At 36.0% G+C, this 24,833-nt stretch overlaps 1 protein-coding gene across 3 annotated transcripts in view; it reads right to left on the reverse strand.

Annotated features, from left to right (window-relative positions):
• HGF (hepatocyte growth factor) overlaps window positions 1-7,460 on the reverse strand; it is a 70,229-nt gene extending 62,769 nt beyond the window's left edge. The window contains exons 1-2 of one of the 3 annotated variants that reach the window (XM_004381471.2): window positions 7,100-7,460; window positions 6,696-6,840 (exon numbers count right to left, since the gene is read on the reverse strand). In XM_004381471.2, the coding sequence (XP_004381528.2) occupies window positions 6,696-6,840; window positions 7,100-7,309 (355 nt within the window). In that variant the 5' untranslated portion in view covers window positions 7,310-7,460. The remainder of the gene's footprint in view (window positions 1-6,695; window positions 6,841-7,099) is intronic. The other 2 variants (XM_023736042.1, XM_004381472.2) reach the window with 2 other exon arrangements.
• Window positions 7,461-24,833: the final 17,373 nt, after the last annotated feature.

A 24,833-nucleotide genomic window follows, 5' to 3' on the forward strand; every position in this document is an offset into this window, starting at 1 on the left:
TACTCTCGGATAGTTAAGAGTAAGAAAGGAATATTGTAACCAGGGAAAAACAAATAACTTGTCATGTAGAGTCACTGATCTACATTTTTTAAATGAAGGACAACTTTTAAAAGGTAGGACAGAGTTCACTCTAAAGAAATAAATAACATGCTATTCTCCAAGCAACATAAAGGCAAGTATCAGTGCCAGAATCACACTATGTCATGCTTTACAATTAAATTTTCATACCCTTCTACAGTTGGTCCTTTCATAAGTTGCAGTATTGTAAGCCAATTCAAAGACAGGCGAGAAACTTCTCACTAAAAACTGTGCATTGGGCAAATTCTTCTGCCTTGTTCTTTAAAATACTTTATACTATTCAAGTTTTAGCCCTTCTTTTCTCATTTATTATATAAATGTTTTCTGTGCTTTTGGGCACTATTTCTTAGTATCACTGAACTGTTTGTCTTGAGATCAAGCCAAATGCTGTAAATCAAACGTATGTAAAACTTCATCCTTTAATGTAGCAATATCATTTTTCTTCATGAAAGTATTCTAAAAGGCCCCTAGATAGCAGAAAGACTCCTACTAAAACAGCTGAAAAACAGAACTAAAAGATCCTAAAAGACTTAATCTTAAGTTCATATTTAGGGTATCAAGAACTTGTTTCTTCAGTCTCAATTTGCCCAAAGCCACCCAGTTTCAAATGATGACCACCATCCTCACCATGGGGATAAGAACATCTAATATATTGCAGTTGTTGTGTAATGGGAGCCCTGGTAATGCCGTGGTTGAGAGCTCAGCCTGCTAGCCAGAAGGATGGCAGTTCAAATCCACCAGCTGCTCCTTGGAAACCCTATGGGGCAGTTCTACTCTGCCCTATGGAGTAGCTATGAGTCGGAATCAACTCAACAGCAGTGGGTTTGGTTTTTTTGGGGTAATGGAGATGGTCATGAATGTGTCCCTCCTTTGCCTGTCAACTCTTTTGAACATCCTTATAAAGAAGGCAAGGTTAGATTATTATATCCATTTTAAAAATTAAAAAACCAAGACTGAGTGGAAAATTAATTGACCCTTTAGAAGAGTTCATATTTGAAATCCAGCTGCTTGCCTTCAGAATCCTCACACTTAACCACTCACAATGCCATCTTTCTTTAAGAATTGCTAAGAATGTATGTGAAAATATGGTTTGTAATCATGTTCTGAAGATTTGTTTTAGAGATATCAATAGAGAAGAAACGGGTGGTAGAGCAGAAGATACATTGCTGGTCTTCATATGTGGTGAAATGTGTCAGGAAAAGAGAGTGAAATTTTTATGTTGAAAATTTGGAAATATGGCTAACAGAGAGAGGTACAAAGAATGGCATCATACTTTGTGTTTGCCAGTAACCACTGGCTCTAGTTGTTTTATTAAACATGCAGACATTCCTCATTAATGTTCATCCTAACCTGAAGTCCATAAAAAATGCTAATTCCTGGAATGATGCTTTCATCTTTAACTTTTTTTTTTTTGGCCCAACAGGATGAAATCCCTATGTTTACAACAGAGACAGTTTAAAAGACATTTTAAAACAGAAATTCAACCAATCAAATAATCTATCAGCATGTGCATTGTATAAATTCTGGCATTCTTATTGACTTGCCAAATGATCTTGTTTAATTACCTGAAATGTTAATACCCAGTTACTCAATCTACAAAATAAGTTATATTAACTTTAAATTGAAAGAGCTCTTTAAACTATAATTATTAAGTAAATATTTGGAAATCAATTTGGATAAAAAAAGCTTTGAAAATCCATCCTATAATTTTTGGCAGTAAGAGACAGTATCTCATTCAAAGAATGTGCGGTTTTTTCAAATGTTGTTTTCTGATACAGAACCATGTTCATTGGAGATATGTTTCTTCATTAAGAGTTTCTCCTTCCTTTGACCTTATTGCACTGCTTTCTAGGTGTTATGACGTATTTCCCATCATAATAATCATCTGATTTCCCATATAACTTTGAATATTTCTTAGAAACAAAAAATAATTAATGGATACAGAAAGTATATTTAAAAAACAACTGTCCATTAAAATAGAACAATTTTAAATATATACTTCTAAAATGAATTCTGTTAACTAAAAGTATAATTAAAATTAGCCTGATGTAAATATATTCATTATATATGTCTAAGTGTAGGAGAATAGCATAAAAATATATTCAAAAATGTCTAAGACAAGCCTTAAATTCATAAGTGCATTCTATTAATTATCAAATAAAAGAGAATCCCTGGTCTATGCTCTGGTTTCTTTTGCCAATACCACACAACTGAAGGCAAGCAATGAGGACTATTGTAGAGAAAAATGGTCCTCTGGAACTGTTGGTGCCTTTCATTCTAAAGATCCTCAGCTGTCATGTTGAAATGTGTTAATGAGTGGTTGTGCCTCAAAAAGCAATCCACTCTTATTTGTTGTTAAGTTCTTCCAACCCTACCTTTCATCTAAAGACCAGAAAGTATTCTGGAAAACAAATAAATCTATGATTTCCACTTACTAGATAATAAATGCAAGTGAAAAGCTTGTCTGGGGCTACAAAGCTAATCAGGGGCAATCGAAACCAGATACTAGGATTCCCTTCTCACAATTTACTTCTCATGACTTAGAAATTTTCCCTTAAAATTCAATCAGTAACTAATTACTCAAAAAATGTGAAGTTGTAGCTAGTTGTACATCATGTAATCTACACATCTATGAAATTAATTCCTTCTTCAATAAAAGAAAAATTCAAAACAGAAGTCATTCAAAAAAAGCATCTGAAAATAAAATTCCTTTGCTGAAAATAGTTCCAGCTCTCTTTTCCATATGTATTAACAACTGATGCTTGTTTTACTGAAAACAGTTAAAAGCCAAACTTAATTTGGGAAGAAACTCAAAAATATCTTTGGATGAGATTTTTCCCTACTATTTTTTGTGCGTGACTGTTAGCTGAAGTTTATAAACAAAATACTGAAATGAAATCAAAGGGTGAGAGATCATTGCAACTTTGTCATGCTTTCCTATGCTTTACATTACAACTCCCTTTTCCCGTCTTCCAGTATGAAAAAACATTCTGGAAGCTATATTTCCTCAAGAATGTGAAGTCCCTATTTTAGAACTGAAATCATTAGGATCCTAGTGAAAACCTGCAAACAGAAAGTAGGGTCAAATGTATCAAGGTGCTTGAAGAAAGACACATTTCTCCCTCTGGTCCCCGGGCTTCACAATCATTTCTCTCAGTACCTCATATATTTTCTTCTCTGTGTGGACTAACCATTGACTTCAAAGGAAAATCAGTGCAAGGAAGGATTTGCAGGGTGTGGAAAGAAGCAGGAATTTGGCTCCACACATTCTAAGAAATCTACCCCCATGATTAGTGATTAACAGCTTGAGGTGGCAAGATGTTAAGATGAAAGTATACAAATAATTAATGGAAAGGAATGGTTGTGACTGGAGATTTTAAGCTACCCAAAGACAAGAATCATAAAAAGAATTTCAAATTTTCATTGTTAGAATCAAAGGACATGGATTTCCCAAAATGACAATCATCTCCCCTTTTCAAAGAAGGAAATAATTTCACAAATAAAGATGTCAAAAGAAAAAGATTGAAGGATCATGTCAGATTTAAATAAAATGTTTGTATTTGAGAAACAGCATAATAATCTCTTCCCAGGAAATTTACAAAATGAAATGATGTTCAATGTAAGATTAGGGTCCTCCCTAGATATTTCCCTCCTTCCTCTTCTTTCCACTTCCTTGTTCAGGGATTCATGGTTATAGGACCCCCTCTTGGTCTCTGCCTTCACTGTCCATTTCAGCCTATAACTCCCCTTTCACACTGCAACTGAAGCAACCAAGCTAAAGTACAACTTTAATCAAGTACCTTGTCAACCCATACACTTTCAGCTGCTGCCCATGATGTCCAGAATAGAGACCGCATAGTTTAGCCTCATATTCAAGCCTATCGACGTTACTCCAATCTTATTTTCCAATCACAGGCCATACTACTCCCCATCACATACCCAGTATTCTAGCCTCACTTGATTACTTCGCCTTTCTAGGACAGTTTTCACTTTCTTACCTCTATGCCTTTGCCACTTTGTGTTCCTCTGACTTAGGTACCAACCATGGTATATAACCGTCATTTCAGGCTCAGCTTGGGTGCCATATACTCCCTAATCCTGATTTGATCCCCTAAGCTAGAAATAAACTTGCAACCATGGTATAATACTATTTCTAAATCAAGGGTTTTTTCATATTACTTAGCAAAATAGATTTTTTTTTAAAGTGATTTTCATTTTATTTTATTTCAGTATGAATAAAAGAGGAAAAAACCTACCTATTTCACTCACATAGATTTATAGATCTAGGTAGGACTGTCAGCTCTGTCCCTTAACTAGCTAAGATATAAGATAACATAATTAAAATCTTTAAGTCTCAGTTTCCTCATGTAAAATAATTCAATAATGTCAATCTTATTAGAATTAAGTAAGCTTTATTTTTAGAACTTTATCCATAGCAGTTGCTCAACAAATGGAGGTTTCTTTCTCATTTGTTCATCTTTGTATCCTGCACAGGCTCTTGGATATTAGATGCTCAGTTAATGCTGTTTTTGTTATAGAGGACTGAGTATTTGCTTCCAGTGTTGTGGGTATAGAAAGAGGATAATTATTCTATGTAGGTCTACAAGGATGGCTTGGGTCTACTATATTGAATATTTCTTAAGAAACTTTTTAATTAAGTACCTTCAAAGTGCATTTTCTTCATAACTGGTTGGCAACTTATTATAATATCCACTTCTTTTCTAAAATTGCATTATTTTACAATATGCACAAATATAAGTCATATAGTAAACCAAAAACTATAACCAAAGCAAGCAACAAAAACAACAACAAAAAAAAAACCTCTAAAATGTTCAACTTTAGATGACATAAAAAAGAACAAACCTTTTTTGTATGTTCTCAGAGGGCTGCCCATGTTTTCCATTTTGGAGAAATTTATTTAAAAAAAAATCAAAATAAACTTGCCATCCAAACCAAGGAAAGCCCTCCTTTGATGATATATTTTAGCACTATCCACTTCAGGAATTATTCACAGCATATCTGTAATTCCCCATTGGCCTCTCCCTGCTTGCCAGCACACTCTTGGGTTGCATTCTCCTTATACTCAGGAAACGCAGTCATTTCAACATTGGCCAAAGTGAAATATAATTACGAATGTATATCTCCTGCCAAAACCCCGTAATGCATGCCAAAAACAAATAGACATTGTCTATGGTTGATCTACTGTTTGGGTTTTCCACACTGTGTTCTCGCTTTCATTAGCACAGATGATTTCAGGTAACCATATTCTACTTCAGAACACCACCATTTTTATTTTTAGAAATGAAAGCTCTCCAAGTATTAGCCATGATTTCAGTGTATGCTCAGAATCCCCTAAATTAGCAATACCTTACAGGAATCCGTTTTAAAGTGACATATCTCAAGCATGTTAACCTGCTTGCTATGTGAAGAATGGTTTGAACTAATTTCTTTTTCACTTCTTGCAGAAATCTCACTTAAATGCTTTCAAATTGACCCTTCCCAAACAGTGTCACTTCCCAGAAGGGCCACTTAACAAAACAGAAGAAAGCCAGGTGGGGTGAATGACTTTTCTTGTCATTTAGTTCATTTTGAAGTTGTCAACCCTTGGAATACATCAGAAACTAGAACAGAGGTCTGATGAATTTCATATTTAATTCATCCCACAAGATATAGCCAGTTCTCTGTTTTATATTTTAAAAAGACCATGTCTACCATCTGGGCATTTGTTCCATTCCTTTATTCCCGTGTGCCCACCCTTGATGCTCACTGCCTTCTCCCGTTGGTATCCCAGCCACTACAATGATAATACAACCAAGTACAGATGTTTCCTCTTGTACTGATAACAAGAGAAACTCCCAAAATCAACAAATGAAATCTGTAAACCACCAGGCAATATGCACTCCTAAGTAAACCCTCCCCAAGTTTTACACTCAGGGAAGAAAGTGGGAGATTGAGGGGAGCAGTTCTGCAGCTTTAATCAAAGTCACACAATTTATGTCTTCCTTGCCCTGAAGTTTCGAAAAGGCAGGCATCCATACCCAGAAAGAATGAGATCTTAGAAGACAGGCTTTCTCTTTCATTTTTGAAATGTGCATATTCTCAGAGTTTAATCTGCCTTGTCCAAAGAAAAACCTGTATAGAGTCATAATTGGGCCCTGAATATTGGACTGGGGACGTGGAGAGTGGATTGCCATGGAAAATTGCCCTCTGGAAAAGGATGGCTCCCTGCTGTGCTGACCATCACTCTCACCAGTTCAGATCAGACGTTCTCTTCAGCTTTAAACTTGTCCAAACCAGCAAAGTTCCAGCAAGTGTTAGCACTTCATTTTAACTCCATAATCCACAACTGTTAGGCTAAGTGAAAGTGAGGCGGGGGCAGGGTTGGCTGGGGTATGTGAGGGAGGCTGAGGGAAGGTTAATTATCATTTTAAATTCTTTTCAAACAGAAAAAAGTATGTCAAAAGAAAGCACAAGAAAAGATTTTTTAAAAAAAAACCATGCCACTTGCTGAGTTAAGAAAGGATGCTGGGACTAGGCAGTGTTAGAAAGAAAAGGTAAGACTAGCAAGAGAGACTTAAGATAATAATAACAATGGTAATAAAGAAGAGAAAACTCACCTGCATAGGGGATGGCGATGGGAAGCAGGAGGAGGTGCAGGAGGACATGCTGCAGCAGCAGGACTGGCAGAAGTTTTGTCACCCACATGGTGCTGCTGGACAAGCTGGCGGATCCCACTGGAGGAGATGCCTGGACGAGAGAATCCTGTTCGGAGTCAGTGCCTAAAGAAGCCAGTCAGCTCTGAGCTGCTTTTTATTGCGATGAGCTAAGTTTGTTGTGTGATTAACTGGAAAGATCTAGGTCTGAACTCCCTCTTACGGTAAGAAAATGTTTAACAACAGCCCTTCACTCTCTTCCACCCTCCTCTTTTCCCCACTCCCCTACCCCCCCCCCACCCCCCAAACAACACCAAACAGATCCCAGCCTCCCCCCACCGCCTTCTCTGCTTAGGAAAGAAACTTACAAAGAAAAGGTCACCTGGCCTGAGGCCAGCTTCAATTTGGAAGCACGAGCTCCAGATCCCAGTGGCTCCTATCCGAACAGGGAAGGGAGGAGCAAGGCTCAACCCAATAGCTAAATCAAGGCACAGGCAGAGAACCAATTTGCTAAATTTAAACTGGAAAATACGTGTGTTTACATATCTATTTGGGAAAAGAGGAAGGGGAAGCAGCATAATAAGAAAGCAAAGAGCCGCCTTTCAGCCAAATGTGCCCTACCTCCCAATCTGTCTAGTTTCACTGCTAGAGCCATTGAGGGATTGGAAATTCAGACACTGGTTCCCCGGAGACCCAGAGGGAGGAGAGAGGGAGGCAGGGGAGAGGGCAGAGCCCAGGCAGGTCCAGCACAGGTAGAAAGAGAATAGATAAGAAAAGGGTGTGTACGGTGGAGCAAAAATAAATAAAATAAAATAAATAGGCAAAACAAAGCACACACACATTGTCAGGTGGGAAATTGCCCCTGCCCCATGTGCTGAGAGTAGGCAGATTCTTTTTATTTTTTCAGAAGCTATACTAAGCTCCAAAATCACCCTAAATTTGCCCAAAGTGCATTTAAAAAAAAAAAAAAGTCTTATTTCAAGTCTGTGATAAAATCTGGTGATGCTCTTTGTTGTAGTATCTAGAAGATTGCCATTATCCACTGCCTGTCCCTGGCAGGTAAATATAGCACAAACTGTATGTCCATGTACACACACACACACACACACACATTTATACATACCCACCCATAAGTAGGTATATATCTTCTAAGACTGACTTTCACTAGAAATCCATCAGGAATAATGAATGTGCCTATCTCCTTTAGCTCCATCCCCCTTCATGTGTCCACCAGCCTCCCCAAGTCTAACTGGAGGTAAGAAAGTTGTATGTGGGAGATCATTTCCCAGACCTCTCATTTTATTCTGGATTTGTCTTTGTACCTTGAGGTGGATGCTCTGATTAGGCAAGGGCTTGTTTTATTTTTAATGGACTTTGAGGGGTAGTTGCCCTTGTGTATCTCTGTATGAGTGTGAGTGGGGACCAGCTTCTCTGTCCACAGAAAAGGTGAACAAAATTCAGGAATGACTCTGAAGCACTGTGTGGCTGTGCAGAGTGGTCCACCCAACCAGTCCGTTGCCATCGAGTTGAACTGTCCCATAGGGTTTCCAAGGGACAGGTGGTGGATTTGAACTGCCGACCTTTTGGTTAGCAGCCGAATACTTAAACACTGCGCCACCCGGGCTGGGGGAGCAAAATTAAAGTCATGCGAAAAACAGCCTTTCCCACGTTCCTCCTCTTCCAATTCTCATTCCTCCTACAGTTCTTCCTACCCCTATCTCATAAAAAATCTGCTGATGGGCCCCAAATTTGTGGGATATCTAACGAAACTCGAGATTAAAAGAACTACTTCTGAGAGAAACATTTTACACTCTTTTCTATTGTTAATCGTTCTCTTTTTTCATTTTATCCTTATAAAAACAAAATTAAAAATAATCTGTTAGCCTATCCCTGGTGTCCTAAGTATCTATTTTACTTTCCTTTTTATTACCATTACACTTTTTGGAAAATCTCAATTTCAGTGTTCTTTCTGTCCATTACCCTGAATTTCCCCAGTGCATCTTTCGTGCTTTATTAGGGATTAAAACTGCCTTTAAAGAAGCTTTTTTTTTTTTTTTTGGTACGTAAATTCCTATAGGTAAAGAATGAAAGTGATCTCCTTTTTTGTTGTTGTTTGTTTGTTTTTCTCTCTCTGTCTGAGAAAGCAGTCAAAGCTGTAAGCATAATTGTAATTATTATAGGCTTGGAGCTAAATCTATTCAGGATAAGGGATTCAGGGTAACACACGAAGATTGAACAAGTTTATTTAATAAGTCACACTTTTTTTGTTATACAATTTTCTATTGTCACATTAAATAGGGTTGTCTTAGATATCTGGTGCTCCTATAACAGAAATACCACAAGTGGATGCCTTTAATAAAGAAAATTTATTCTCTCACAGTTTAGGAGGCCAGAAGTCCAAATTCAGGGTGCCAGCTCCAGGGGAAGCCTTTCTCCCTCTATTGGCCCTGGGAGAAGGTCCTTGTCATCAGTCTTCCCCTGGTCTAGGAGCTTCCCAAGGTAGGGTCCCAAGGGCGTGCTCCACTCCCAGAGCTTCTTTCTTGGTGATATGAGGTCCCCCTCCTCTCTGCTCAATTCTCTCTTTTGTATTTCGAAAGAGATTGACTCAAGATACAACCCAAAACCACCCACTGCCATAGCAACCCTATAGGATGGAGTCGAACTGCCTCATAGAGTTTCCATGGAGCAGCTGACCTTTTGGTTAGCAGCAATAAGTATTAACCACTACACCACCAGGGCTCCTAGTCCTGTAAATTGAGTCCTGCCTCATTAACATAACTACCTCTAATCCTACCTCATTAACAACATAAAGGTAGGATTTACAACATATAAGAAAATCACATCAGATGAGAAAATGGTGGACAACCACACAATACTGGGAATCATGGCCTAGCCAAGTTGACACACATTTTTGGGGGACACAATTCAATCCATAGCAAGGGTGAACACTTAAACCTATTTAATTGTTATATATTTATATTTCTCTTCTGACAAGACTTATTATATGGCTTATTTATACTGAAATAATAGCTAATATGCACTGAGCTTTTAGTGCACCCTAAGCATCATGGCTAAATACTCTTAAAAAGAGTGTCTTATTTAATCCTTGCAATAAACTTATAAAAAGTGAATTATTATAACTCCCATTTTGTAGTCATGGAAGCCTAGGTAAATTATTCTTATATACTTAAGTAACTTGCCCAAGATCCCAGAGGAACAAAATTTCAGGTGTGAAATTCAAAACCAGGATAGTCACTACCTATAAGGTAGAGTGAGTTTGTATAAGTCTTATGAGGAGAAACATTTTTTGTTTTTTGTTCAAGAGTATAATTGCCAGGATTAGCCTAAGGCCAAACATATAGGAGATGCTCAGTAATTATTTACAAAATAATCCAATAAATAATATGATAAAGTCTCCAAAAATTATAATAGAATAGACAAATACATTACCTATTATGCTATTAATTTATCTTGTCCTGATAATGCATTCTCTTTATTCTCTCTAAATCGTAATCAAAATGTTTTTCCTCATCCCCTGTTCATTACCTTTATTCTCCTTAAGGGTTAAACTGTATAATCCCCAGAAATGTGTCTAAAAGTTTTTTTCCCCTAAAATAGAAGATCTTGTAGAGAATACTTTGAATTCTACAATTTCTGTAGTAACTTAAATACAGTTTGGATACTCATTGCCGCATATAATATTTTAAATCTGTCTTAGATTAAATTTGTCTCTAGTGTCCTATGTAAACTGGAAGAATTGAATGGAAAAAAGTATGTTGTTCGTTTTTGTTTTTTTTAAGGCTGCAATTAGTTTGAAAAAAAAAAAAGTCTTTACCTTCAAAATCCCCATGTTTCTCAAGTGTGACTTATGTTTGTATCAAAGTATATCAGGAAGAAACTAATCCGACCCTATGCTCTGCAAACCACTAATGAGTTTTGTGCTCTTGAACTAGTCATTTCATTTATTAAGCACCTGGTACAGGCTAGATGCCATTCTGTTTGATGCTTTTACTCCTGTAGACTCAAATTAGTCAGACAGCATGGTTTCAAATCCCAGTTGTGTCACTTACTAACTTTGAGAAAGTTAAAGGTATTAGCCTCCCAATACTAATCCTCATTTTCCCTACCACTAAAATGGGAAACTACTGTGCGAAACACTTAACATGTCTTATCTCACTTAACACTCACTAGTCCTCCAAAAAAAAAAAAAGAGTTTTGTATATGTTGAGCAAATCATCGGATAAACTGGACTACATGAAGAAGAATGGGGCATCAGGATTGGAGGAAGACTCATTAACAACCTGCGTTATACAGGTGACACAACCTTGCTTGCTGAAAGTGAAGAGGACTTGAAGCACTTATTGATGAAGATCAAAGACTACAGCCTTCAGTATGGATTACACCTTAACATAAAGAAAACAAAAATCCTCACAACTGGACCAATAAACAATATCATGATAAATGGAGAAAAGATTGAAGTTATCAAGGATTTCATTTTACTTGGATCCACAATCAACACCCACAGAAGCAGCACTCAAGAAATCAAAAGACGCATTGCATTGGGCAAATCTGCTGCAAAAGACTCTTTAAAGTGTTAAAAAGCAAAGATGTCACTTTAAGGACTAAGGTGCGCCTGACCCAAACCATATTATTTTCAGTCATCTCATATGCATGGGAAAGCTGGGCAATGAATAAGGAACACCAGAGAAGAATTGATGCATTTGAATCATGGCGTCGGTGAAAAACATTGAATATACCGTGGACTGCCAAAAGAAGGAACAAATCGGTCTTGGAAGAAACACAGCCAGAATGCTCCTTAGAAGCAAGGATACCAAGACTTCGTCTCATGTACTTTGGGCATATTATCAGTTCCTGGAGAAGGACACCATGCTTGGTAAAGTGGAAGGTCAGCGAAAAAGAGGAAGACCCTCAACAAGATGGATTGACACAGTGGCTGCAACAATGGGCTCAAGCATAACAATGATCATGAGGATGGCGCAGGACTGGGCAGTGTTTCGTATTGTTGTACATAGGGTCGCTAGGAGTTGGAACCAACTTGACAGCGACTAACAACAACAGCATATCTAAGAGCTATGTCTTATTGTTGTCACTGATTTACAGAAAAACCAAGGTTTAGAGAAAAACCAGTTTAACCACTTTAGGTTAAACTGCTAATAAACCACTTAAGGTTAAACAGCTAATAAAGTGTGATTCTAAATCACACCGTCCAGATCTCAAGTCACTGCTCTCACACATTATGCCACATTGAAAGAGATTCAGATTGAAAGATTTCTGACATTCCTTCCAGCTTTAAAATTTGAGTGTTCTACTTATTTAAATTCTTTGGTGGTCACCATGCTTCTACACTATTGATTTCAACATCTAAGAAGCACCTGTGTAATCTTTGGTATTGCGTATCTTTCTTATATGATCATATCTTCTCTTTCTTTCCCTCTTTTTTGAATACAGGAGTCCTGGTGGTGCAGTGGTTAAAGTGCTTGGCTGCTAACCGAAAGGCTGGTGGTTTGAACCTACCAGCTGCTTCTCAGGAGAAAGATGTGGCAGTCTGCTTCCATTCTACTCTGTCCTACAGGGTCGCTATGAGTCTGAAGCAACTCCACGGCAGTGGGTTAGGGTTTTTTAATTCATCCTCTAAATGGTAATTTTTTTTTTCATCTAGAACCCCTCCCACTGAATAATTCATGTTGACTACCTTTAATGTAGGGACTATTGCAAAATTCATAATAATTTTTATTAATTTCCTCTAATAATACAGTGGAGCCCTGGGGACACAGTGGTTAAGAGCTTGACCTCTAACCAAAATGTTGGCAGTTAAAATCCACCAGCCGCTCCTTGGAAACCCTGTGGGGTAGTTCTGCTCTGTCTTATAGGGTCACTATGAGTCAGAATCAACTCGATGGCAACCGGTTTGGTTTTCGTTCTTTTTTTTTTTTTTTTAGTAATACAGCTAATAGACCATGTGCATAAAATATTGGTTAAACAAATGGATTAGCCTTACCTTACATCCAATGTATCTTAAACAGAAACTCCTAATGAAGAAAGAATATATGTCCCATAGATAGAAAATGGTTATTAGGTAATTGCTGCAAGCATTTTTCAAAAAACAAATTTTAAAAAGTGTGTCTAGTATAAAAATCTGAGTATCGGTTCAACTACACATTGGATCAGAGGGATAACCTTTTAAATAAGTGAAACCAAATCAGAGAACATAATATGATACAAGCAGTTAAGCTGACATATTTATTTGCAAAATTGTTCAAGAGTGGGTGTAATGGTCACGCTAAAATGTAGACCTATACTGTCCATATGGTTAACACGAGCTACAGGTAGTTAATGTGAGTTTAAACTTGAATAAAATTAAGTAAGATTAATACTACACTTCTTCAATTTCTTTAGCCACGTTTCAAGTGTGCTATAGCCACGTGTGTGGTTAGTGGCTAGCACAATGAACAATGTAGATACAGAGTATTTCCATCATCATAGAAAGTTCTATTACATAGTGTTGAGCTAATCTAAAAGGATTGGTGTAAATGTCATCTAAATGTGATAATGGGCTTCACCAGAGGGGCAAAGCAAGACAACAAGAAAAGAGAATACTTTTGAAAATCTGTATGTTGTTGAAGTTTTAGCATGAACCCACTCTCTCCCCCCGACTTTTCAGTATTTTAACTAGTTTGAACAAGGGTAGCAGGACTTCAATTTCTTTGTCTTTTAAACATAAGTAACTATGACAGAAGACAGTTCATTGTTTGGAGGATATGTCAAGCATATACCACAGACACAAGCCCAGAGAAATTAGTCATGAGAAAAATATTTTTAAACAGGTATTGCTAACAAAACACCTGTCTACTTAAGGAATGTGATGCAATCCATACAGCCAAGTACAAGTTATCTGGAAATGTGACAAGTCTCTGTCTTTAATGTAATAAAAATGACTTAACTAACATAACTACAGGATTTTAGGATGCATTAGAAGTTTAAAATTTCTTTTGTAATTAATACAACAGTCACTAACCACTAACTGGACTTTAATAGTTACTCAGTCAAATCAAAGACTCAGCCACTCACCCATGACTTTTGCCACACCATTAGGAAATCTGTTGCAGAATTTGTGGTAAGACCACAAGACAACATCCAGAAAAATGACAGTAACAGTTAAAGTACATCATCACAGGGTAGGAATTGTCAAGTGTGTAAAAACAGCAGGGTTATTTTTCTCTAGAAGTATATCATATCTATTTAAGCAGAAATCATCATTTTTCTTTATGCAATTCATGGATGTCCATAACACAAGAGCCAGTGTATAATAAAATAAATTCTTCTCAAACCAAAAGGACAGTCATGATTTGAACTATGCGTTGCCTTTTGGGAGTAAAGAGAAGACAGGTGTTGAGAAGACAAGGAAATCTGAACTAAAACTGAGCTCTGTGATGCTGCATTTTCAGTTTTCTTTTCCCAGCCACGAGGGGCCTTTCTCTGAATCCAGGGGGCCTAGTTAACTAACACTCATCACCGTGCGCTTAAAGGCCAGCTTTTATGTATTTCCAGGTGTTGGCTGCTTTGTTAAATCTGGAGTGCCCCAAACTTACAAAGCCTAAGCATTCTACATCTGGGAAATTCGACACTGGCATATTAGTAAAATGTATGAATTTACAGAATCTATTTCTTTTTTCCTGAAATTAGAATCCAACCCAGATAAAATCATTAGTAGCATAAGAAGACTAAAATATACACGATAGGGAACTTTTCAAAGCAACTGCTTAATCCATTTATTTTGCATCTTAAAAGTCATGTAATAAAATTGAGGGTTCTCTTTTACTATATGTACATGTTGAGTGTTTATTGTGGTCTTGGGGATATCTAAGGGCAACTCCTTTTACCATATGGCACTCAGTACCAGGCATTACATTTCAAACTTGGGTTAAAAAGGCTTCATCTGGTGGAACATTGCTTTTGTGTGAGAGTGTGTGTGTTTTGTTTGTTTGTTTATAATGTACACAGTTCGTTTGGTGAATTGGCTGTAATTTGCATTACTTAGGAGCTATTCACCTAATGCTATGATAGTTTGGTCCCATATAATATATTAACCTCAGTAAATGAAAAACTGCCTGAATTTATATCTAGTTTATGCTTTATAAGGGAGTATGGTTTAGTTTTTTAAAGAAATTTATCCTTAAGTTCCTAATTTATGAGCCTGGACGTCTCATTCCAAATGGTAGAGTCCTTGGCCAACTTCTAAACTCTTTCAGGTTGGGGATTATTTGCCCTCGCTGAACAACTGTAGAACTTGTAAAGCAAAGGCACTATCAAAACCACCAAAACCATTGTTTCTCTCCAGTCATGTAATTATGGAAATGAGGAGGCATATACATGATTACTGAAACTATCTAAAATATTTCTTAATTAATCTTGTTATATGTATAAGCTTTCAATAATTCACAACACTAGCAAAAATAGCAAAATTACAAAAATTCTAAGAGTAAAGGACAAAGTATCTTGCTCAGTGCTTTAATCTAATCCTGAATGGAAGGAGAAGGATAACTCCAGAGTGAGCCAAATATTCTGACCCTGCAACTCTAAAACAGAATTATGCCTCAAATATTCACTAGGTAAGTGACATTGAGCAGAGTACCCACTATGGAGAACACCAGTTTATAGCTAGGCTGAAACTTTTTTCAATGAGTCAGAATCGACTTGACAGCAACCGGTTTGGGTTTTTTGGTTTAATATTTTTTAAAATTTTTTGTCCTGTCTTTTCCCACAGAAATAACTTCCTAATTCTCCAAAGTGCTTTCAGGCCTGATAGTTATGAAGTATCCTCCCAAAAGTTACTTATCAGAATAAACTTTTGTATCTCACTTAATTTTTAATTTAGGAATTCTGTAAAATATATAACTTTAATACCTTGCCATTTAACTTATTGTGCTATGGATTTATTTAATGCTTTCCTAATATACTCAAATAGATAATGCAAAGTCCAGAGCAGGTCCAAATTAACACCACTTACTAACTGAGAAATAAATGACAGATTATTTCACTTATTTATCTGTAAAATAATTATTTATGGTTTTTTATAATTGTTTATAATTATATTTATTATGATCATTAATTATAGTAACGATTAGAGGATAGTCATACAAATTATGTGGGGCATATTTAGGAGCAGAATACAATTTTACACATTATTGCTTTTGTTGTTAATGAAAAGTTTAAGATACTCTTTTGCTCATTTAATACCTCAAACAGAAAATACTTAAGTATTTAATATAGTAATCAAATATTAAGAATGCAGAGTGAAGACATACTCTTGGTGTTATGATATTAAGAAACTCCTTAATGCTTAACAGAGTTTTATTTTATTTTACAATAAATTTTAACTGAAACTAAATGTAAATTAAAGTTTTCCTTATGTATTCATTAATTAACTAATGCAGGGAGATAGCAAATGCCACATAATTTTCATATTATAAAATATTACTAGTGAAAAATTATATTTCAGTAAAATTATATGATTTTTAATAAAGTAAAAAGTTTTGAGCATGTCCAACTTTACATTAGCATATTGTGTGAATAAAGTCATTAAAATAATCTTGAAGTTGTCTAAGGGAAATACAGCATTCAGAAATTTACAGTAGTATGTTTCATTCCATTAAATCAGTAAAAAAGATTAAATACCAACATGCTTTGTTCAAAGTGTCCTTATTGATCAAAATTTTAAATGCTAAAATCTTAACTGAATTTTAGGGCTTTGAACTGGTTCTTCCCAGTTCAGTTATGGCCGAGGAAGCGAAACCTGAACAGACCCGAATTTTTAAAATTTGGGTGAACCAGAATAATAACACTGGAATGGGAAAAATTACAGGTCGAAGACCTGCTAGAAACCTAATCTCCCTCTTAGAAAACAAGGGCAGTGTATGCGTTACATTGCAACCAGATCTCTTGCCCGTCAGATTTGAACAGAGTCAAAAACAGGGGTGCCGCACTCAAAGATGGCAGCTGACTGTGCCGCTGCTTTGAATGTGTGTCACTCTCCACAGGCCTGCCAATAATCCTATCTCAGTGATTTTATATGTTGTAGAAGGGAGAATAATGGCTCCCAAAAATGTTTATGTCCTAGTCCTGAGAACCAGTGAATATGTTAAAGTAAGTGGCAAAAGGAACTTTGCAGAGGTCATTAAGGTTAAGGACCTTGAAATGGGGACAATAGCCTGGATTATCCAGGTGGGCCCTATCTTATCAGATGAGTCTTTAAAATCAGAGAAACTTTCCCAGCTGTGTTCAGAGAGAGAGCTGAGATGATCGAACAAGGGTCAGAGGAATGCAAAGTTCCTGGTTTCGAAGATGGGAGGAAGGGGCCAGGGTCTAAGGAATATGAGCCGCCTCTAGAAGTTGGAAAGTCAAGGAGGCTGTTTCTCCCCTAGCGCCTCCAGAAAGGAGTGCAGTCCTGATGACCTCGGTTTTAGCCCAGTGATACCTGTGTAGAATTCCTACCTACACTACACAAAGATAATAAGTTTAAGTAGTTTGTAAACTCTTCAGAGGTAGCAGTTAAGTCTCTTATTTCATTAAGTCTTTCCTCAATATGTATTTCCACATTTTGCACTTAGTAAGAATCTTGATTTAATGGTTTATTTAATAAGGACATTAAAAAAAAAAAAAAAACTATTTGTACTGATTAGGTTGTGATGGCAATCTTAACCTCAAAGTGGTTTCTGCCCTGCTCTGTGCAACGATGCTTAACTGCTCTCTGAGAGAAACATTTTGCAATGTGCTGTTTGTTCAAGTAATCAGAAGAAAGCACAAAAATTACACTTGACATTGCAGGAAGATTAGCAAACAATAGAGCTGTTTTGAAAGACAGAGATCTGTATCTTTGAAAGGGGAAGTTGCAAAACTGTCTTTTCCTTTATCTATTCAGATTCCTTAGGAAGGAGGATTTTACAACTAGTATTATCCTTGTTGGAAGCTCTTTTATATGTCTGGCACTCCTCCAGTCCAAGTTTATCTGATACCCCAAGGCTTCCCAGAGCCTCCTCTGGGATGTAGATCCAATGTTCTTGTGCAAAATGTAACTGAAAAATTGATGTAGCAGTGCAAAAATTTTGCCAAAAAACTTATTAAAAAGGAATAGAGCAATAGTTGTAAGAATTGCACAAAGTCTGTCAAACACAGATGGGTTTTGCTAAAAATTCTGGCCACATCCTCTAGGACCTGTGGGTGTAAAGTGGGTAACTGAAAGTATTTTTATTTCCCCCTTACCTTATTGGCCCATTTACTATGCCTTGCATGGCTGTTTTATTTACACATCTTATTACAAACATAAATCATATGTTAAAACCCTACTCCAAGTCTTGCACCTGCTGGGAAATGACATTAATAATCTTTGAGTGCCCACTGTACTGATGGATATGAGGTCATGCAAAGAAATAGGAGACATGTTTCCTATCCAAAGGATGAATTATCTTCTACCAATGAGCATAACAAAAATAGCCTGAATAGAGTCACTAGAGATTTATATATTTTTTAAGTTTTTATTTCATGTATTTTATATTTAATTTTGTGCTTCTATTCTTTGTATTACATTTGGTTGTGATTTTTTAAACTGTTATAAGTAGTACTGAGTGTGTTTCTCACCCTTCCTTCCTCAGTTATCTCAGTATTTGGCCGCCACCATGGCTCGTCAGTAATATTCGTCCATTAGTAAACTTAAAAATAACTAGAAATACTGTTTTTGTTCATTTAAGAAAGGTTCATGGGAAATAATCAGGCTATCTCCCATATTAATTTTACTGTAAACAATTTAAATGAAATCATATACTATCAAAATGTAACTCTGGACCTTAAATAGTAATAGACATTTATTAGAGCAATATTGTAAACATGTACCATGTTTTATATTTTTGAAGAACTTTTAAAAAAAATCCTCACAGCAAACATATGGGATAAGCATTATTATTATCTCCGCTTTACAGATGGACTGAGTGAAATTACAAACAGCTAGTCTACGGTAGTATGTGGAGTCCTGATGGCGCAGTGGTCAGGAGCTACATCTGCTAACTAAACGGTCGGCAGTTTGAATCCACCAACTGCAAATGGAAACTCCATGGGGCAGTTCTACTCTGCCCCATAGGGTCACTATGAGTTGGAACCAACCTGACGGTGCCTAACAACCTAACAACACTATATGGTAAAGCTACAATTGGAACCCAAGCATTGCACTTCTGGAGCCTGTGCTAGCAATCTCTAGCAAAAAAGGAATAAAATACTGCACACCAGTTTAGGGACAGAAGATAGGGGCTTTCTCTAATTTGAACTTGAGTTACATGTGGAAATGGGAGGAAATCTACCCATTAATAATAAAACTGGTTTCTCTCCATCTGAAAGGTGGGTGGCAGCATGGACTAGTCATTTCTCTCAATCAGTACTCAGGACTGCTCCATCCCACACATGTATCTATATCACCTTCTATTTTTTTCTGAACCATATGGTGGTTACAAGGTTATTGAATATTGAAACAAAATACTGTGTCTAGAATTCTGATTTACCCATTGCTGCTAATAACATCTCCAATTGGTAGTCATTCATCCTCTGCTATTTCTTCAAACACAAAAAATCTACCATAATTTAGGCAGTCCTTTCTGTTGAGCATTTGTGATGTTAGAAAATCCTCCTTCATATTGCTCTGAAATCTATCGCCTTTTACCTTTCATGCATTTTGGTCTTGATTTTGTCTCCCAGAGCCAAAAAAACTAAGACTAATCCCTTTCAAATACATAAAGATGTGTACTGATTCTTTAAGTGATGCATTCCCACTCCAGTCCTTTCAACTACTCATTCTTAGCTTTTACTCATGTCCAAATGCCCTCTTAAACCACCAAGTGCAGAGAAGAATGGAATACCATAAACATGATCCAATCTACAAAGAATGGAACTCTGATCACCTCTATTCATGAATTAAACACCAAAGAGATGTCAGTTGGACTTGATTCTTATAATGCAGAACCTGCCATCTATTGACACGATATTGTATGTCCAAAACTGAGAGAGAATTTTATACAACAGCATGTCATTTAATCCTCATAACAACCCCCTGAGGAGGGTTCTGTGGGGAGCAAAGCATGCTGTCTCTACCCAGATGCAAATTTTATTTTCTCCCATTTTGCTCAGTGGTCTCTCAGTGCCCACTCCATATCCCTTCTTCAGGCAGCCTTGTGAAACTTCTCTTACATGCTCTGTGGATATTTAAGAACAATAAAATATAAAATGCACATAAATATATTTTATAGCAGTATTAAAACAATGTAGTAAAACCATTCCCACATAATAAATTCTTATAAATGCAGTAATTTTAAAGTGTTGTTTCCCATGTAATATGTCATTTAACTCATACTTATAAGGTTATGTCAGCTCATATATATACATATGATTTGATTACATAAGTATTAATAGATAAGCATTTGATCACAGAATTTTTAGCTGTTTTTTTAAATTAAAATTCACTGCAATTAAGAAAAAATCCATTCATCTTATCATTAGGAAATCTATTTGGAATGTGAAAATAAAAACAACTACAAAAAAGTATCAATAAATCACAAAGAAAGGCCTTTGAAACATTTACTCACATTTAAAACCAGAGATCCTTGTTTTTCAACTGGACTAAAACTTAATTATGATAACATTAGGATCAAGAATAACTCCCCAATAATGTGTTTTAAATTAACTAAATGACACCTTATACTCTTTTCACATCTACTCCAGGAACCCCCGATATTCATAGTTCACAAAAATATAAACAGACTTGTCAGACCTTACTAAATTTATTAAGATTTGGCAGAATGCCTACACAAAAAAATCATGTTTCAGAGTGAAGTTTAAAATGAGAAAGAAAAATATCTCTTGAAGTCAACCAGCAGAGCAAAGCAGGTTGCAGCTAACTGGTGAAATATGAGTTTGTTTAGTATTTATTTATAATATACTTACCATTCCATATTTTTTTTAAACAAAGTTCTAGAACAGATTTATTGCAGCCTGAATTCTGTTCATTCTGGCAGATGTAATCAAAATCTCACTGAGGTAGAACTGTGTCATGAAAGTGAGGGAGAACGATGAAGATAAGCGTATTAACTAGATGATGCTATCGCATAGACTGAGGCCTTAAATTTGTTTTCGCTCACATCTTGAATTTATATACTACTTGGTAAGTTACCCCGTAATACGTTGACTTAGCCTACTTTAGGCATAAAACATTAGACTGTGGTTACTTCCAATTAAATAATAAAATGATAGATATTATAAAAGTCTTTCATAATACTTACAGATACAAATTCATTTAAATCACTATTCTTTCATTGCCTTATTTAGTATGCTATGATTTGCATTTTATTTACCCTTAAGAAATTCATAAAATATTAGGGAAAAATGAATGTACATACATAAATATGCATTCACATATTCCAGATGCATCCTGAGAAGTCAGAAATAGTAAATTCACAAATATTCCTTAAAGCAATTATGGTACACTAATGTCATTATATTTAGAGAATCATCTCTCCAAAACTGTTTGCTTTTATTTACAGTTTGATAACTATTTATTGAAGGTTTCTGGAAGTGTAACATTTTACCTAGAGGAGTCTGTGAAAAATGTAATGACTCACTATATTTAAGAATTAATTCTTTTTCAACAGGACACAAATTACCCCAAGTGCTTACTAATATGGTGAAATAATTGTGTTCATGATAAAAGTAATTTTCTGCTACCAGCCATGGTTCAGAATGTTTACAGGCTCTAGTCCTAAGAATAAAGAATATGAGTTTTCCAGATGCATTTATGACCTAAACTGATTAATGCTAATAAAAGAAAGGACAATAGCCTCTGAAAAAAATTAGAGTTGTTTTATAAACTCTTCATTTTACTCTAATTCTTACAATAAAAACAAAGGAAGTTTATTTTTTTTGCCTCCTGTTAAATATATCATAACAAAAACATTCAAGATACAATAGTCAAAACTCAAATTGGAGACTAAACTTTTAAGTACACAATTAATCCCATAAGTTACAGATTCAGCATAAGTTTCACTGAAATATTATTTAAATAGTAATAATGAAAATGCAACTTTAATTTTCTAACAAGAGAAATGTTGTTTCCATTCTTGCTAATCTTTTCCAGCTATTGAACTACTGCTAATATTACATTTATGTATAACAGGGCCACTGATTTCAGAGGACAATGATCATATATATAACAGGCCAAATAATGTGATCTGATGTAGAGAAGGATAATTCCATTTACCTGCTCAGATATAGCACATATTATTATACTTTTTCTATTGTTATTATATGTTCATTACACTACATAAATATTATATAAAAAGATCTATAAATTTGTATTTAAAACATCACCATAGAAACATTTCAAGAATCTTTGAGGCCAAAATAAGAATGCTTTCCTTAATTTTTTAACATGTTACTTATCTTTAAATAAAACCAAAGGTATAGTTAATAAAGTAGTATCTATGTGTTGTTGTTAGGTGCCATCAGGTTGGTTCCAACTCATACCAACCCTATGTGCAACAAAGCGAAACACTACCCGGTCTTGCTCCATCCTCACAATTGTCACGCTTCAGCCCATTGTTGCAGCCACTATATCAATCCATCTCGTTGAGGGTCTTCCTCTTTTTCAGTGACCCTCTACCTTACCAAGCACGATGTCCTTCTCTACGGACTGGTCCCTCCTGATAACTTGCCCAATGTATATGAAACAAAGTCTCACCATTGTTGCTTCTAAGGAGCATTCTGGCTGTATCTCTTCCAAGACAGATTTGTTCATTCTTCTGGCAGTCTATGGTATATTCAGTATTCTTTGCCATCACAATAATTCAAAGGTGGCAGTTCTTCTTCAGTCTTCCTTATTCATCTGTGTAGGACCTACATATTTTTTTATTATCTTTGAAATTAATAGGTAAGTAACAATTTAATTTTTTTATCCTGTGCCTCAAATATTCACCATAAGGCATCTCTCTCCATATGTTTTTCTTACTTGGCTTCTGTGATATTACCCTATCATACTTTTCACTGTCTGCTTGTGTTTTTATCTTTCATTTTGAGTCAGTTTTGGCCCCATACACCATATTTGTGGCTGGTCTCCAGAGTTCAGTCCTTCATTTTGTTCTAATGCCTAAACACCGACTCCCAGAAAACTGCTTTATGTCATTGCATATACTTCCTTAATGATAAGTAATATGCCTCATTAAACCATGAATCTTCATTGTTTAACTCAGAGACCCACATACATTTCAGTTCCACATACCTATATTCATTCCTTCTTTTACCTTTCTGTCTATAATTACTTATTGTGTACCTAATCTCTGCCAATCACAGTTCCAGGCTCTGAAAATATACTGGTGAACAAGATAGGCAAAGGTCCCTGGTTGAGTAAGTAAGCAAATAAATAAATAATGACTGTCATGGATTGAATTGTGTCCCCCCAAAATATCTGTCAACTTGGCTAGGTCATGATTCCCAGTATTGTATGATTGTCTAGCATTTTGAATTCTGATGTGATTTCCCTATATGTTGTAAATCCTATCACTATGACGTAGTAAGATGGGTTAGCAACAGTTATATTGATGAAATCTACAAGATTAGATAGTGTCTTAAGCCAATCTGTTTTGAACTATAAAAGAGAGAAGCAAGCAGAGAGACATGGGAACCTCATACCACCAAGAAAGCAGCACCGGGAGCAGAGCACATGTCTTGGACCTGGGGTTCCTGTGCGGAGAAGCTCCTAGTCGAGGGGAAGATTGACAACAAGGACCTTCCTTCAGAGCTGACAGAGAAAGCCTTCCCCTGGAGCTGACGCCCTGAATTTGGGCCTGTAGCCTACTAGACTGTGAGAGAATAAATTTCTCTTTGTTAAAGCCATCCACTTGTGGTATTTCTGTTAGAACAGCACTAGATGACTAAAACAAGACTAACCTCATTTAATATTAAGTGTCATGAAGGATGTAAAATGGGACAATGTGTTGGAGTGATGGGGCAAGTAGGGATGGGAACTTAGATTGGACTATAGAAGTCTAAGTGGAGGAGGTAACAAGTGAGGTAAGAGCAGAATGTCAAAAAGGAAACAGCCCTAGAAATTTAGAACAGGGAATTTCAGACAGAAGCCACAGCAAGTATAATTTTAAAGCTGTGTTTCCAGAATAAGCTGCCACCTGACCTACCATTTCAATTATCTTCAGTTGCCTTCTGGTCGTCTCAATAAATATTTGAATGTTAATTAAGAGTCAGTATAACAAACCACTATATTAACTTCCTCTTTAAATGTTTAACTTCAAAATATTTTCAGGAACGCCACTAGTTTTCAAATTACGGGTAGTTTCCAACTTATGAAGTATTCGACTTACAATGAACTACCCTTACAACCATCTGTTTTTTGTGGGATTTTTTGGGACATCTTATTGTTAGTAGTATATACTACATACAATGTTGCAGTACATAATTTGCTGATGTTATCATTCTTACATGTTTAATATTCTGATTTATAAAGATACTGATAATAAAAGGCAATAATAATGAAAACTAAAAAAAAAAAAAATGAGGTATTCAACTTATGTCAGAACTGATAATGGAGTCATCAGAATGGAACCTCGTCATAAGTCCAGGACTACCTGTACCAGGTTTAGAATTTTGAAACAGCTGAGACACACATTCCTCCTCTTCCTTTTTAACTCAGTCAATATGCTTTTGAGATGCTCTCCTATCTCTTTTTTCTCACTTCCCTAGATGTGTCATCCTGGTTCAGATACATGGCTTCCTTTGACCTTAGTTTCTCATCCATAAAAAGGGAGATAATAATTTATTCACCTCTAGTGGAAATAACATGAGTTTTGGAAAAAGACAAAACAAAAATTTGAAATCTGGTCCACCACTTACTAACTGAGGCCTCAGAAAAGTAACAACTTATGTTAATCTCAGTTTCCTGGTCTGTGAAAAAGAGATCCATAAAAGAAAGGTGACAATACTTACTTGACAGGGCTTTTGTAAATATAAGTAAGATATCACATTAAAAAAAACCTAACATAT

This window comes from Trichechus manatus, unplaced genomic scaffold (assembly GCF_000243295.1).
Source record: "Trichechus manatus latirostris isolate Lorelei unplaced genomic scaffold, TriManLat1.0 scaffold00085, whole genome shotgun sequence".
In the NCBI taxonomy this organism is placed as follows: domain Eukaryota; kingdom Metazoa; phylum Chordata; class Mammalia; order Sirenia; family Trichechidae; genus Trichechus; species Trichechus manatus.